The 17,589-nt window shown below is 36.9% G+C and overlaps 1 protein-coding gene across 6 annotated transcripts in view; it reads left to right on the top strand.

The window, feature by feature from the left end:
- Positions 1-17,589, top strand: part of AKT3 (AKT serine/threonine kinase 3) — a 316,918-nt gene that overhangs the window by 210,119 nt on the left and 89,210 nt on the right. For 4 of the 6 annotated variants that reach the window (XM_027610408.2, XM_027610412.2, XM_027610411.2 and 1 more), the window contains one exon: positions 369-437. The exons of the other annotated variants lie outside the window; for them this stretch is intronic. In XM_027610408.2, the coding sequence (XP_027466209.1) occupies positions 369-437 (69 nt within the window). The remainder of the gene's footprint in view (positions 1-368; positions 438-17,589) is intronic. 6 annotated transcript variants of the gene reach the window in all.

Genomic DNA, 17,589 nt, shown 5'->3' with positions numbered 1-17,589 from the left:
AACATAACTGCTCTAGCTGTATTCCTGAGACTTCCTCACGTGAAGGTCGTGCGGATGGGAACTTCGGGGACTAATACAGTTTCAGATAGACAGCATGATAGATTGAGAGGTGCCCATCACAATTACTAAGTGTATTTTTACTTAAAATTTTAATTTTAACCTTTCTCCTAACAGTAGCCAATGCTGATCTAAACAAAATTTGTTTTATGTTCTTCAAAACTCTTCAACACTCTTAAGGAGTAAGTAGACTCTTTAGGACAAGAATGATTCATTTCATCCCTCAAGCTTACTGTTTCTAAGTATTCTATTTTGGTATCCTTATAAGAATACTGGATTATAATGTAACATTTTTTCTTTTTCATTTCAAGTCCTTGAAATATTCCTTCCAGACAAAAGACCGTTTGTGTTTTGTGATGGAATATGTAAATGGGGGAGAGGTGAGTCAAGAAGTTAATCCAGCCCTTGAATATGCATGGTAGTACTGTCATCCTTTTTCGTAATTACTGAAAATATAAGTTATAATGTAACAGTTGTCTACTTCCTGGCAAGGATTTGGGTAGATGGGAGCTGAATCATTTCTAATGAAACGTAATGGTCGCTTGTTTTTTTTATGACTGCTTTTACATATTGGAAAGCATAATCATATTCTTTTTCTCCCTATATTTTTTAAATGTAAAATATCTTAGCACAAATATGCTTTTGGAAATCATGTGGTTTAATTTTGAAAGCCGGAAATACAGGATTTATGATGCTTTGCAAAGTTCTTTTCAAGTGTTTGTGAAACGTAAAAAATTATTTAGCCCATTTTAAACTCACATGAGCCGTAGTCTGTAGGCACATCGTGCTGAGTTCCCTTTTCTTTTACACAGTAGTTAGAGTAACCTTGACTATATGTGAGAGATTTTGAAAGGATCTTGTAGTTTTGAAGAGAAATGCAATCAGCGTAGTGGTACATCTCACCTATTCCTTTGTTCCCCGGTCCTTTTTCCTCCCTGTTTTGGATCAAAATCAACATGAGGGAAATTTTTAATTTACTAGAATAGTTAACTGGAAATACTTTTCATTGTGGGTTTTCTGAAATTTAATTATTAAATAGAGGATTGTATCTCACAGACCTTAAAGTAGTTTTGTTTTTCAAAATAAATGGATTAAATATCCTCTATAGAGTATTTTCTCCTATAGAATTATCTGACTTGTAGGAATTGCAAACATTCATCCATTCATTTGGTAATCACATTTTAAATGCCAAGGCAGTGTGGGTTTACCAGAATGTGCTAAGACATCATCTTTCTATGACATTTGTAATTTACCTTGTAAGTGTATTATAAATTAGAATGTTAGTGAAGGACCTAAATGTTCATAAATTCCTATTAGAAAATTCTTTATGAAAAAAAGATTAAAAAAATGGAAAATGCTTTCTGGGTGATTTGGCATTAAGGGTAGTCCTTCAGTGCTTACTGAGATTTCAGCAGGGGACTGACTTGAGAAGATTCTTCAGGCAGAGGGGATCATGTGAACAGACTCACTGGGGCGAGCACAGGGCAAAAAGAACCTGAGCAGCTGGATGAGACTAGCGCAGGCATTGCAGTCAGAGGTTGTCTGAGGAAATACAAAGACAACGAACTTTGTGGAATTGCACAGGACCAGTCCACCTTAATGACCAGTGAATCGGGTGTGGGTAGAAAGAGAGAGGGACCAAAAGTGGCTTTGGTTTGGAATCAGGGAGAACTAATAGAGTGAATTTACAAAGAATGTGTCGAGGGTAAGACTATAAATTTGGTTTCAAAAAGGGTTTTCCTAAGGATCCAAGGAAATGGGTATGTGGAAAGATTGTGGACGTATCACAGAGATATCACAGAAAATAAGTCAGGGGTCAGAACTGTGGGTATAGATTTGGGAGCCATTTCAGTAAAGGTTATAATTTACATTATGAAGGTGGGGATTTCCTTTTCTGTGGGAAATTAAACTGGCGAATCCTCTGTGTTCGTATCTATCAGAGTAAAAAGTGCTCATATTCTCGGAGCCAGCAATTTCACTTCCAGGAATTACCGTGCGGACATACTCACAGACCCAGCACAGAATGACATGTGGGTAAATATATTCATGGCAGAATTTGTAGAACCTTAGATGAGCGCTTGCTAAGGAGACTGCTTAAATAAACCGTGCTGTATCCATGCAGTGGTATACTTTATATCCATTGAAAAGAATGAAGGCAGAGAGCAATTTCTAAGATACTATGAAGTGAAAGAAACAAGGTGGAGAGTCTAAAGCATGCTACCATTGTCATGGTTAAAAGAAAGTAGGACCACGTGCTCGTGATATGTGGCTCTGTATGTGCGTTGACCGTTCCTGTGCTTATGCATTGGGCATTGGTGCCTACCTTTGGGAAGATAAACCGAGTGGCTGGGGACAAGGTAGGAGGAAGGCTTCTTTCTCGATTATGTATTCTTGAGCAGTTTTTGTATTTTTACCACGGATAGATATTATGTATTTAAAAAATGAAGGAAGGAAGTTAGGTGGACGGATGGATAGATAGATGACCAGGGAAGACCATAATATCGGGAAAATGATAAATTACAAACAAAAACTTGGAAAGCACTCTTAAATTAGAGAAATACTCTTACAGAGTATCATGTCTTTACATCTGTTATAACAGTTCTCATGTTGTTTTATAATTACCTGTTGATTTGTATGTCTTTCCTACTAGACTCTAGCTCCCTAAGTGCTTTTTTGCTGGTGTAACCGCCCCCCCCCCAGCACCTTACACACTACCTGGCAAAGTAGGAACTTGACAAATATTTATTGGGTGGTTTGAATGAATAAAGTTAAGTGAATGGATGAATAAACTCTCTCCAGGAGCACGGATCAACAGGGATTTTTAAACTGGAAACTGCTGAGAAGTAGGAAGAAAAATAGAAAGTAATGTACTACATAGTTTATTTTGGGGACAAAACTTGAAAATCTTTTTTCAAGAAGGGAGTATCTTTGAGTGTAGTTATAAAATATGTATTTTTTGAGGCTTTGTGCAAGGCACCCTGGTAGATGTTGTGGGACATAAAATCTGAACCAAACATAGATCTTACCCTCAAAGAGTTTACAGTCGAGTGGGGAAGGTAAGGTACAATACCCACACTAGGTGTAAAGTGATAATTACTGCTTTTTTCGGAACTACAGATGAAGAACCGCGGGACTCCGCGGGAGGGAAGAGGGTTCTATGTGGTGTGGTGAGGGAAGCTTTGGAGCCCCCCCGGGGGGCGGGGGCTGCACCCACACTGTCATTCTAAACCTAGAGTACTTATGAGATTAATTAATTGATGATTGTTGAAACAATTTTACACACGAAAACAGATTTTCAGACTAGCCAGATGGTTTTCTTTAGCACTGAAACTCCTACATTATTTCTCTCTTTTTTCAAAATTTCTGTTTTGAGAATGTGTTATAGATAAAGACTAAATAATTTCATGGATTGAGGCAGGTGAACTGATTCTGTATGTGGTATATAATTTTCACATGCATGGATAGTAATTATATATATATATATAAAAGGAAATTTTGATTATACTTATGCAGTTTCAGTAAAAATGAAAGTTTTGTGTATATAATTTCCCAATTTTTCTCTCTTTAAAGTTATCACATATTTTTAAATACATTTTAGGTGCACTTTTGAATGTACTTTATAAATACAAATAGTTATCTAGTTCTTGGAACTTGATGTGATTATTTCTATTCTTTATCATTTCTGCAAAGGAAATCTATGTTCAATGTGTCTTTATTGTGACTTACTTAATTTTGATTTTGCTTTAGGTTCACCATGACATTTATTCTGCCCAGGGATTCTTCCTAGAAATGTAGAAAACTCCATTGCTGTAGAAAAAATATTAAACATGGTCCTTATGTTTGGCAGTAAGGTTGAAATAGAGGTAAAGTAAGGGAAGCTATAAACTCACCCAGGCAGTCCATACCAGCACTCACAGATGCATGGGGGGCATTACCCTATTAGGAACCTCTGGGTGGCATCTAAGAGACCAGCCTATTGAAAAGGAAGCTTTGGGGGCGCCTGGGTGGCAGAGTCAGTTAAGCCTCCAACTCTTGATTTTTGGCTCAGATCATGATCTCAGGGTCGTGGGATCGAGCCCTGTGTCGGGCTCTGTGCTCATCGCAGAGTCTCCTTGTCCTTCTCCCTCTGCTCCTCCCCTATTCACTCTCTCTCTCAAATAAATAAATAAAATCTTTTTAAAAGAAAGAAAGAAAGGTAACTCTGGTAAACAGTGCTCACCCAAAGGGCAGCATCCTCAAATCTCTTTATGTCCAAGCTGTACCTCAAGATGAGCTTCTTTAATGGGCCTATTGAAGTAATTATAAGTAGCCCAATTTTTACTTAATTCATACTTGTCTTGATTTTTAATTAGCAATAGCATCCTTTTAGCCTGTGTTCTGGAATGTTTTATCATGAAGTATAAAACAGCAGTTGAGATATTCTTTTTCTGACCTTCTCATTTTTGTGAATATATGAACTTGTTTCAGCCTAATAGATTGCACAGGAATTTAGTGTGCTCGTGGCCATGCTTCTTACTATCTCTGTGTTTGCCTGTATTGCTTAAAGCACTAAATACATATCTTGATGGAAGTGGATTATGAGAGGATATTGGTGTAAGAAGTCAACAGTGGCTGCTCATAGGCATATCAGTACAATGGGGATCACATCATAATTGCGGTTAACTACATGAATTCAAGAAATGGGGTCAAAAGGAGACAGCATAGAGATAGATAGAAAGAAAGGAAGGAAGGATATGGTGATTCTGCCATTTTTCTCGATAAGTGTGTTCACAGAGTTATGGTAAGATGAGAAATAAATTTGCTCTTCTTTTATGCCATGTCAGTTTCTACTTGGCATCCATAGAGTTTCATGGGATATAAGCTCTGGTGCTTAAAAATACATAGTTTTCATAAATCATTGTCATTAAGTGCCTTTAACTACAGATGTTCGTCTAAAGAAACTGCAGTATTTCAGTACTGAAGGAAGAACTGCTGGGCTTAACTATATTGAGACAGTATGTTGGGTCTGCAGTGTAGTACCTTCCTTAGGAATTTTCAAGAATGATTTTGATTATACTTCATAATTTATGTTTGAACTTTAGAACCTATCCCATTATAGTCCACTTGCCTATTAAATATTTAATGAGCAACTACTATCGACTGGACCTCAGCAGATACAGAAATAAGGAAAACGTACTTTCTTTTAAAAGATGACTGTGGTAGTTGGGGTTATAGAGAAGAGAATATGCATATGCTTTATAGTGTCATTATTGCTATAAAACACTAGTTGCTGTGGGATATAGAGAATGGGCACTTGAATCAATCCAGAAGGAAGAGAGAAGAGAAGGGGGGAGAATGTCAGGGTAGGAAATGAAACACTTCCTCAAGTAGTTGCTAAGCTAAGACTTTAGTTTAACTATAACTTCGATCACTGAGAATGAGAAGGAGAATATTCCTATACAGAGGAAATAAAATATGTAGAATGTACAGGAATTTGCCAGTTCTCCCCCACCTGCCCAGATATAACACAGTGTATGGGGTGATGCATAAAGTCCTGCAGAGAAAAGCCAAAAGAGTCTGAACAAGTAGTCAGCATCATATTAGGACAGATCTTCTCTCCCAACCAATTTAGATTTTATCCTGAAGACAGTGGAGCATCATGGAAGGATTTCTGTAAGAAAATGTTTCAGAAAGAATCCGTTGTAGCAATAGCAAGCTTGGGTCGAAGACAGAACTGGAAACAGGGAAACTACTTGAGAGGATACTGCATTTAGGTTTTTACTAATTTAGTCATAAACTGATAGAGTCATTAATTGAGGTAATATTAGAAGGAATAAAATTCTAATCATGTTTAGGTACCAGAATTTCCAGGATTGATTGATTGACTTTTAAAGATTTATTTATTTATTTTAGAAAAGACAGAGAGCAGGTGCAGGGGGAGGGGCAGAGGAAGAGGGACAGAGAGAATCCCAAGCAGACTCTGTGCTGAGTGCGGAACCTGACCTGGGGCTTGATCCCACAACCCATGAGATCATGACCTGAGCTGAAACCAGGAGTCAGACTGCTTAACCAGCTGAGCCGCCTAGGTGCCCCTAGTATTTCCAGGATTTAATGACTAAATGGAAATAGAAAAATGTCACACAGTTTCCTGTTTGCTGCTGGGGGGGAACTGCATGGATAGGCTGTTCCAAAAGTCAGGAGACACAAGATGAGGAATAAGTTCTGGTGTGATCATCTTATATTTGGGGTACCTAGTGTGGCTTACAGGGAAGTAGAATTAGGTCAGAGATACAAATAGGCTTCATCAGCAGGGCTAAAACCAAAGAAGGGAAGAAAGGTCGAGGGTGAGAGAAGTATGTAAAGTTAGAACATTAGTGACCAAGAATGGCACCTGGAGACACCAACAGTAGACGTGTTGTTGATGAGAGAAGCCTAAAGAGCATTCTGGGCAGAAGGAGCCAGGCAAGAGAAGCCTACGAAGCTAAGTTCTGTGTATTAAGTAGAACAGAGAACAGTAAATCCTGCAAGATAACAGTTGAAAAATGTGCATTGGATTTGACAAAGACTAGTTCCTAAGCAGGTGCATGGATTCTTCCTTTTTCTTGGGTTGATGCAAAGCACGAACCTTGGCGATAGAATGGAATGTACAGGGGTGGGTTTGGAGCTCAAAGTTGTGAAAGTGAATTCAGGGCAGCCTTGGATAAACAGTCATTCGGCATCTGGAGAGCAAATTATAAAAGCACTCTAGTAATGTAACCAGTGACACTGCTGCTAACATATCCAAATCAACCCTCTTTTTGTAGCTTAGGTATTACCAAATTTACATAAGAAGGAGAAAAATATTCTGAGAACAAAAAGAAAAAGTAAAGTGAAAACTAAGATGGTGCTGGTCGGTTTAGAATGCCTCTACTTAGGGGACGCCTAGCTAGCTCAGTTGGTGGAGTGTTCGACTCTTGATCTTGGGGTTGTGAGTTCGAGCCCCACATTGGGGGGTAGAGATGACTTAAAAATAAAATTCTTGAATATAATAATAAAAAAATAAAACTCGTATGCCTCTACTTCGGATTCTTCCCCAGAAATCTTACTCAGCTGTATTTCTTTCTGGACCTCTGTAAACCAGTCTTCAAGCTGAAATTGGAAGTTAAGATACCCATTAGAGGATAAAGGAAAGTCACTGTGTAGAAATGTTTATTCACCTGATAAATTCTTCACATTCCTCTATTTATGTGGATATGGGTGAACTAACACTCACTTATTCATTATTCTTGTCTGTACTTAGCTCATTGTACACTATATTAATTACCTTGATAAAATTCACTTTATTTTTTGCATATGACTTTGAGTTTCATGCCAGTCTTGAGATCCTCTCATACTTGCTTCAGATTTTCATTATTTGGCTGGCATTTTTGTCTTCAGTGAACCAGAATCATCTCATTTTAAATTCACATGAGGCAGAAGTCCCGGGAGTCAGCTCTCTAGTTCTACTTACTAATTTATGGAGGTGTGATTTGGGTGATTTTTAAATTAAAAGTATCATTTTATATTCATAGTGATGATTTTGAAAATTTTACTAAATTTATATGTATATAAATATCTTTATTGTTCAGGAGTCTGACAAGTTAATTTCTTTGCTAATTGTTGTAGTTATTAATATATAGGTTATATCAGAATTCTATTGCTTTCATCCAAAGCTTTTTCAAAAATTCCCAAGCCAAGAACGATGCATTGTAATATTCATTTTAGCACATAAAATTGAAGGCAAAATAAGTTTGGGAAGATTTTTAGTATATACTTTAGTATATACTGTATTTTAGTATACTTTTATAGTATTTCAAGGCTAGTTTTCTAAGATAAATCATTAAGCCAATATATCACTGCATCTAAGGTAATAATTCAAAGCCTTGACTAGCCTCAGTATCTGAGAGGCTTACTTTCATACCTAGAATCTCAGATGAGGTGACTGGGACTGTAGGAGCTGGCCAGGCTTTGCCTATTTCCACGATTCTTCTCCTTTGTGTGGTTATGGCAAAGCACCACATTTTTAGGGTAATTAAACTTTTCACACAAAGGTTGGAATACTCAGAGTGAGCATATGGAAAGAGTGAAAACCAAAGACACAATATATGTACGATTGGAGACCTTGACAAAAAAACACAAGGCATCGCAACACAATACCTAAATATTAAAAAGTATAATCGCTCCAAGAATTATCTCCAAACAGTATCTAGTCATTTGTGTTCTGCATCTTTCACTTAGCTTATTACTTTAAAAACTCATTAAAATTGTTGCATATATCAGTAGCTTGTTTCTTTTCATGGATTTACTCCCATTACATGGTAGCATCATAATAGGCTTATACAATCACTAGTAGATAGGCATTTGGGTTCTTTGCAGTTTGGGCTATTATGAAAAAAACTTGTGAATATTCCAGTACAAAACTTTGTATGGACATACATTTTCAGTTATCTTGGCTAGATATCTAGGAGTGCAATTTCTGTGTCATTTGGTATGTTCAACTTCATAAGAAACTGCCAAATTGAATTTTACATTTCTAGGATGTTATTTAACATCATCACCACACTTGGCATGGTTAATCTTTAAATTTTACCCACTTTGGTGAGTGTGTAGTGGTATTTTGTAGTTTTAATTTGAACTTCCTGAACAACTAATGATATTGAGCATCTTCCTGTGTTGATTTGCCATTTGGATATCTTCTTTTGATAGGCTTTCTTAAAAGTGTCTTTTGAAGGACAACTGTTTTAAAGTAGATGAAGTACATTTCATCGGGGTGTGTGTGTGTGTGTGTGTGTGTGTGTGTGTGTGGTTTGTACATTTTGTATCGAATTTAAAACATCTTTTCCTCACCCAAGTTTAAGATTTTTTTCTCCCATGTTTTCTTCTAAAGGGGTGAATAGTTTTAGCACTTACATTTAGGTCTATGATCCATTGCAAGTTAATTTTTGTATATGGTGCTATATAAGAGTCAGCATTCTTTTTTCTTTTCTTTCTTTTTTTTTTTTTTGCATTTGGATATCTAATTGTTCCAGCATATTTTTTGAGAATATAATCTGTTTCCCATTAAATTACCCTGACACCTTTGTCAGAAGATGAATTGACCATATACATGGGGTTGATACCTGGACCCTCTCTTTGGTTGCATTAATCTCTATCTATCCATTCTTATGCCTGCCACACTGTCTTTAACACTTACGTTACAGTAAGTGTTAAAAATGGGCAGTTTGGGTCTTCTACTTTTGCTTTTCTTTTAAAAATATTGTTTTGACAACTTTATTTCCTTAACATTTCCATATAAATTAGGGAATAAGCTTGTTGATTTCTACATAAAGGTCTCCTGCACTTTAACTGGGCTTATATTAAATCTGTTGATCAATTTAGAGAGTTGACATATTAACAGTATTGCATTCTGATCCATGAACATGGTATAGCTTTCTGATTATTTAGATTTTCTTTAATTCAACAATATTATATAGTTTTTAGTGTACAGGTCTTGAACATTTTTTGTTAAATTTATCCTGAACTATTTTGTTTTTGATGTTATTGTAAGTGCTTGGTCTTCCAAATTTGAATTGTTGATTGATAATATATAGAAATGCAATTGATACTTATTACCCTTGAATTTCACATTCTTGCTAAAAAATTTTTTTGTGAGTATGTTGAGATTCTCTGTGTAGATGATCATATCATGTGAAAACAGACACAATTTTACTTCTTTCTAATCTCGTGCATTTTTGTTTCTTCTTTATTCTGCTAATACCTTGAATTTTGTTTGATTTTTTAATGTTAAACCAATTTTGCCTTTCTTAGATAAACCCAACTTGGTTATGAGATAGTATCCTCCCGATGTGTTGATGAAATTTTGTTAAGAATTTTAAGTATTTGTTCCTTCATAATATTCTTTAGGTCCCTCCTCTTCCCAACCTCAAGTAATGTCTCTGGGTTTGGATTCAAGATAATGTTGACCTCTTGAAATGAGTTGGGAAGCATTGCTTCCTCTTCTGTTTTCTGGTATATTTCATCAGTGAAATTTTTGGACCAAGAGTTTTCTTTGTAGGAAGGTTTTTAACAATGAATTGAAAAAAATATACATAAATACATATATATATATATATATATATATATATATATATATACATGCATTTTTTTTAGTAAACTTTGGTAGTTTGTGTGTTTCTAAGAATTTGTTCATTTCATCTAAATTTTTAAGTGTATTTGCTTAATATTGTTAATAACGTTCTCACGTTATTGCATTAGTGTCTGTAGGGAGCAGTGGTTAACGTCTCTCTTTTAATATTGCAATTTGTTTCTTCTCTCTTTTTATTTCTGATCATTCTTCCTAAAGGTTAGTAATTTTTATGGATATTTTCAGCTTTAGGTTCTACTGATTTTCTTCTATTATTTTGGGGTTATCTATTTCATTGATTTTTGCTCTTATCTTTATTATTTCCTTCCTCCTGGCTACTTTGGGTTTAATTTGCTTTCCTTACCCTGCTTCATAATGTGGAAACTTAAAGCATTTATTTAAACCTTTTTTTTCTAATATAAGTAATATATAAACTAACCTGTAGAAACCAATTTTATGTTGTATTTACATATAAATATTTATAACATATTTTTAATATATATGTTTTCACATTTTTTTATATCTATTCTTTTCCCAAATTTACTAATTTCTCATGTCCTATCTTTTTGGCAAATGGACTATTTTAAGATGTATATTTTCCAAATAACGTTTATCATTCAGAAATGTTTATTGAGTGCTTACTGTGTTCTGGTCTTAGAGTGCACTGGGGTGAATAAAACAGTCATATTAGAAAATAAACCCAATAAATATTATAATAACAATGAACAGAATGCTATGGTATGAGAGAGAATAATGGAGAACCTATTTACTCTAAATTGAGTTACCTGCTTGAGGAAGTAGCACTTAGTTTGAGACTTGGTAGCAAAACATATGGGGAAGCGGGTTCTGGGGAAGGAGCTGCATGCACAGAGGCTGTGGTGAGAGCGGCTTCTTGAAAATGAGACCGTATGTAGCTCCCAGCTCTAGATGCACTGATCTTTCAAAAAAGGTATGTTGTATTCATATTCTTGTTCTACACTTTGAGAAGCTGTGTTCTCTAATAAGTCCTTTCTCTTATGCAGTTCATATTATGCTATTATGAAGGAGACTTAAGAAGCTTCTTCTTAATGGAATAATTTATACATTTATTGTCTCAAATTAATAGAAACTGTAGTTTTAGTGTAATAAATAGATGATATGTCTTAGAGATAGACAACCTAAGTTTGAATCTTTACCACTCAATAACTGTGTGATGCTAGGCAAATTTTATAACATCTCTAAGCCTTGTTTTTTTCATTTCTGTGATGCAGATGATAATTCTATTTTATAAGGGTGTTTTGAGGATAATTCATGTAAGTCACTTGGGGTACAATGCCCAACAAGTAGAAGTGCTCAAAAATATTGCCTATTGTGGGGCACCTGGGTGGCATAGTCAGTTAAGTGTCCGACTTTTGGTTTAAGCTCAGGTCATGATCTCAGGGTCGTGGAGTGGACTCAGAGGGGAGTCTGTTTAGGATTCGCTTCCTCTGCCCTTCCTCCCCCCACCCCAAACCCCCCTGCACTCGCTCTCTCTCCCAATAAATCTTTTAAAAAAATAGTGCCTATTGTGATAGTAATGGGAATAATCACTTATATTTAATCATTTATTATATTTAATCATCTGTAATATGGAGATAACATGTAGCTTTTATGATTGTAGTTAGAATGTACTGCTCTTAATGCCCCAAAATGGTAATATTTATTATTTTTATTGTGTTGGTATTGGCTATATTTCACAAACAGCCCAGGTATTTCACATATATCCTAATAAATGTACATATTTCAAAGCAATTACCTTGAGAACTTTTACCTTTTTAAAAGTATATTTTATTTTCCAAATGAAAAATCAGTTAATATTTAATGTGGTAGACCTGAGCAGTCTCTTCTTTAATCTTGATAATTTAGTTTTAATAAAATATTTTAATATACATTATTTTGATAATAATGATTGGGAATTTAAAATGATTTTTTAAAGGAAGCTCTTTTTTTGTCTTTTCATATTATTAAGTATTTTCAGTAGGCCACTTCTAATGCCAGAAAATTTTCTTAGCTTGTATTGCATCACTTTTTTAAAAATTGCCAGTTTACAGGCTACTCGTTCCGATTGGTGATCTAGAATTCTTTTTACATTTTCAGACTTATAGGAAGAGGCCAGGAAGTAGACGAATAGGGCTTGAGGCATTTAGCTGATAATTTGTAGCTAACAGTTTCAGTGTCCAGCAACTCTGACCTTAGATCCTTGTCAGTTCTTCTGTGGTATCCTAAAGGTTTAATTTGTATTTCAGGAAATATAAATTGGGAATGCATGGGTGGCTCGGACAGTTAAGCGTCTGCCTTCGACTCAGGTCATGATCTTGGGGTCCTGGGGATCGAGTCCTGCATCGGGCTCCCTGTTCAGCAGGAAGTCTGCTTCCCACTGCCCCTCCCCCTCCTCGTGCTCTCTCTCTCTCTCTCTCCTCCTCTGACAAATGAATAAATAAAATCTTAAAAAAAAAGAAATATATATTGATCTATATTATTAAAATATGGCATTTTTATACTTAGGTCTGTATCACAGTTGTTTTTGAAAGAACCTTAAAAACTAAATGCAAACATAGATTACTTTGCATTAATTTTTCTGTGTGAAATATATGCAAACTATGAGCTTAGCTTGTGAAAACGATAGACATTATCTGAGGTAATTATATGAAGAATTGCCTGTTAAGTGTAAGAATACTTCCATTTGATCCTATAAAATTAAGTATTTGGGTGTTTATTTCATAATGTATTTAATACTATCCCAATTGTGTAGTATAGTATTTGCTATGGATTATTTGTGTCCCCCTCACCACAAAGCTTGTGTGTTGAAACCCAATCCCCAGTGTGATGGTCCTAGGAGATGAGGTCTTTGGGAGGTGATCAGTCATGAGGGTGGAGCCCTTGTGGGAGGGATTAGTCCCCTTATAAAAGAGACCCCAAAGAGTTTACTCATCCTTCCACCACATAGGGATACAGCAAAAAGACAGCCATTGGTGAACTGAGGAGGAAGTTCTCACCTGACACCCAGTCTGCCGGTGCCTTGATCTTGGACTTCCCAGAACTGTACAAAGTAAAGTTCTGTTGTTTATAAGCTGCCCCCAATCTTGGGTGTTTTGTTATAGCAGCCTAAACAGACTAAGACACTGTCATTGATTCATTTTTCTGTGGGTGAGCCAGAGCCATTCTTTTAATATTAAGCGTTTTTTGCAAATCCAAGGGATGTGTTGATCTGCACATAGTGCAGACTGACTTGTCTTGTTGCTTAAGCAATTAGTTGTCTTCAGGATATTCAGGTTTCAACCTCAGTGGATATTATAATAATGAATGTCATCATTGAAAATGAGCATATTTTGTTACTCTCTAGTTAACCATTTTCTTTTTACCATTACCAAGGAATGACTGAAAGTTTTAAAAGTGGTATTTGCAGGAAAAAAAATTGAGATTAAAATCTTAGATTGCACTGATAATTCTTAGGAAATTTTTTATGTCCAGATCTTTTTCTTTTTTGAAAAGTTTGTTGCATTAAAGACTAAACTTGCACATTCAAGGAAACCATCAACAAAATGAAAAAGCAACCTACTGAATGGAAGAAGATATTTGTAAATAATACATCCGATCAGGAGTCAATATCTAAAATATATCAAAAACCTATGCAATTTAATATTAAAAAACTCTATTAAAGATGGGCAAAGGACTTGAATAAACATTTTTCAAAGAAGAAATACAAATAGCCATCAGACACATGAAAAGATGCTCAACATCACTCATCATCAGAAAATGCAACTCACAATGATGAGGGGGTATCACCTCACAACCATTGGATTGGCTGTTAACAAAAGCAAAAAATCACAAGTGTTGACGACGATGTTGAGAGAAGGGAACCCTTGTGCACTGTTGGTGGGAATTCAAATTGGTGCAGCCACCATGGAGAACAGCATGGAAGTTTCTCAAAAAATTAAAAGTAGAACTATCATATGATCCAGCAATTCCACTTCTGGGATATTTACTCAAAGAAAATGCAAACACTAGGAGAAGCAAGATGGCGGAGGAGTGGGAGACCTAAATTTCGTCCAGTCCCAGAAATTCAGCTAGATAGAGATCAGATCATTCTGAACACCTATGAACTCAACAGGAGAGCAAAGAAAAGAATAGCAACAACTCTCTGAACAGAAAAGCGACCACTTTCTGGAAGGTAGGATGATAGTGAATTCAAGGCGATATTCGGGAAGATGGACAGCCGGGGAGGGAGCCTCCGTCAGCCGCTACCAGCAAGTGATAGCGGAGCACAAAATCAGAACTTTTAGAAGTTTGCTCTGATGAGGGACAACGCTCCAGTGGCTAAGCAGGGGGTGGAACCCTCGCTGGGACAGTGTGGTCGCGGGACCCTCGGGGTCACCGGAAGACCAGGGGTGCCTGAGTGCAGCAGAACTCCCAGGTATCGGGGCGGGGAAGCTGGCTGCAGAGACGGAGCTGAGGAGTGGGCTCTCAGCTCAGGGTTGCCATAAAACGTGATCCGTGGCCCGGTCGGGCCACTGCTCTTCCAGCAGGGACCCAACAAGTGGCAGATCTGGGGAGACTCCTCTTCCTTCCCCGGGAGGAGTGGCACGGGAGTGCACCACAGGAGCGCACCGTAGGGATCCCCTGGGTTTGGAGACTCCACATGGGTTGGGTGCCGGAGATAAAAACCCTCAGTCACAGGCTGGGTGAGCACAGAGTGCGGCCGGAGACGGGAGTGATTGACTGCTTTTCTCTGGGGGCTCACTGAGGAGTGGGCCCTGAGTTCTCAGGTCCTCCAGGGCGGAGATTGGAGGCTGCCATTTTCACTCTCACCCTCCAAAGCCATAGGGAAAGCTTGTAGGGAACAAAAGCTCCCAAGAGCAAATCCGAGCAGATTACTTAGCCCGGACGACAAGGCCGGGGCACATCCACCTCCGCAAAGACATCTGGGAACCACGGCAACAGGCCCCTCCCACCAAAGAACAGCAGGACCATCCAGCCAAGACCAAGTTTACTGATCAATGACGCCAGCACTAGGGGAATACAGCACATAGAATTCATCGCATTTTTCTCATGATTCTTTAGTCTTTCAAACTTAATTTTTTTAATTTTTCTTTTTTTTTGAATTTTTCTTTTTCCCTTTTTCAGCCAACATCTTATCAATCCCTTTTTTAAAAAATCTTTTTTATTTTTCATTTTTAGAGTCCTATTCTATCCCTTCTTACTAGTTAACTTTATTTTTGGTATATATATATATATATATATAGTTCTCTCTTTAAAATTATGGGATATACTTTGTTCTAAGAGACCAAAATATACCCTAAATCTCTAGTGTATGGCTTTGTTCTAGTCTCCTGCCTGATTACATTCTCTCCGTTTTTTTTTCTTAATTCCTCTTTTTTCTTTTTTCAACCAACTTCTTAACAATTCCTTTTATAAAATCTTTTATAATTTTCATCTGTGCAGTCATATTCCATCCCTTCATCGTATTTACCCTTGTTCTTGTACATATGTTTTTCATTCTTTAGAATTTTGGGAGGCACTTTCTTCTAACAGACAAGATACGCCCAAAATCTAGTGTGTGGCACTGACCTATGCACCAGCCTGATCAAATTTGATCATATTCTTTTTTTTATTTTTTATCTTTTTTTTTTTTTTTTTTTTTCCTTTTTTCTTTCTTTCCCTTTCTTTTGCCCTGGTCTCAGGTCTCTTCTGATTTGTTTAGTGTATATTTTTCTGGGGTCGTTGTTACCCTGTTAGCATTTTGTTCTCTCATTCATCTATTCTTCTCTGGACAAAATGACAAGACAGAAAAACTCACCTCAAAAAAAAGAACAAGAGGCAGTACCGACTGCCAGGGACCTAATCCATATGGACCATTAGTAAGACGTCAGAACTAGAGTTCAGAATGACCATTTTAAAGATACTAGCTGGCCTTGAAAAAAGCATGGAAGATACTAGAGAAACCCTTTCTGGAGAAATAAAAGAACTAAAATCTAACCAAGTGAAAATCAAAAAGACTGTTAATGAGGTGCAATAAAAAATGGGGGCTCTAACTGCTAGGATAAATGAGGCAGAAGAGAGAATCACTGATATAGAAGACCAAATGATGGAAAATAAAGAGGCTGAGAAAAAGATAAACAACTACTGGATCACAAGGGCAGAATTCACGAGATAAGTGATACCATTAGACAAAACAATATTAGAATAATTGGGATCCCAGAAGAAGAAAGAGAGAGAGGGGCAGAAGGTATATTGGAGGAAATTATAGCAGAGAACTTCCCTAATTTGAGGAAGGAAACAGGCATCAAAATCCAGAAGGCTCAGAGAACCCCCCCCAAAAAGTCAATAAAGATAGGTCAACACCCTGACATCTAATAGTAAAACTTACGAGTCTCAAAGACAAAGAGAAAATCTTGAAAGCAGCTCGGGAGAAGAGATATGTAACCTTAATTGTAGAAACATTAGATTGGCAACAGACCTATCCACAGAGACCTGGCAGGCCGGAAAGGACTGGCATGATATCTTCAGAGCACTAAACGAGAAAAATATGCAGCCAAGAATACTATATCCAGCTAGGCTGTCATTGAAAATAGAAGGAGAGATAAAAAGCTTCCAGGACAAACAAACACTAAAGGAATTTGCAAACATGAAACCAGCCCTACAAGAAATATTGAAAGGGGTCCTCTAAGCAAAGAGAGAGCCTAAAAGTAATATAGACCAGAAAGGAACACAGACAATGTACAGTAACAGTCACCTTACAAGCAATACAATGGCACTAAATTCATATCTTTCAGTAGTTACCCTGAATGTAAATGGGCTAAACGCCCCCAATCAAAAGACCCAGGCTATCAGATTGGATAAAAAAACAAGACCCATCGATATGCTGTCTGCAAGAGACTCATTTTAGACCCAAAGACACCCCCAGATTGAAAGTGAGGGGGTGGAAAACCATTTACCATGCTAATGGACACCAAAAGAAAGCTGGGGTGGCGATCCTTTTATCAGACAAATTAGATTTTAAACCAAAGACTGTAATAGATGAGGAAGGACACTATATCCTACTTAAAGGGTCAATTCAACAAGATCTAACAATTGTAAATATCCATGTCCCTAACATGGGAGCAGCCAATTCTATAAGGCAGTTAATAACAAAAGCAAAGAAACACATCGACAACAATAGCAATAATAGTGAGGGACTTTAACACCCCCCTTACTGACATGGACAGATCATCTAAGCAAAAGATCAACAAGGAAATAAAGAATTTAAATGACACACTGGACCAAATGGACTTCACAGACATATTCAGAACATTCCATCCCAAAGCAACGGAATACACATTCTTCTCTAGTGCCCATGGAACATTCTCCAGAATAGATCACATCCTAGGTCACCAATCAGGTCTCAACCAGTACCA

The sequence above is a fragment of the Zalophus californianus genome, chromosome 10 (assembly GCF_009762305.2).
Source record: "Zalophus californianus isolate mZalCal1 chromosome 10, mZalCal1.pri.v2, whole genome shotgun sequence".
NCBI lineage: Eukaryota > Metazoa > Chordata > Mammalia > Carnivora > Otariidae > Zalophus > Zalophus californianus.
The sequence above is the reverse complement of the archived record's forward strand: the minus strand, read 5'-3'. Positions and strand labels throughout refer to the sequence as shown.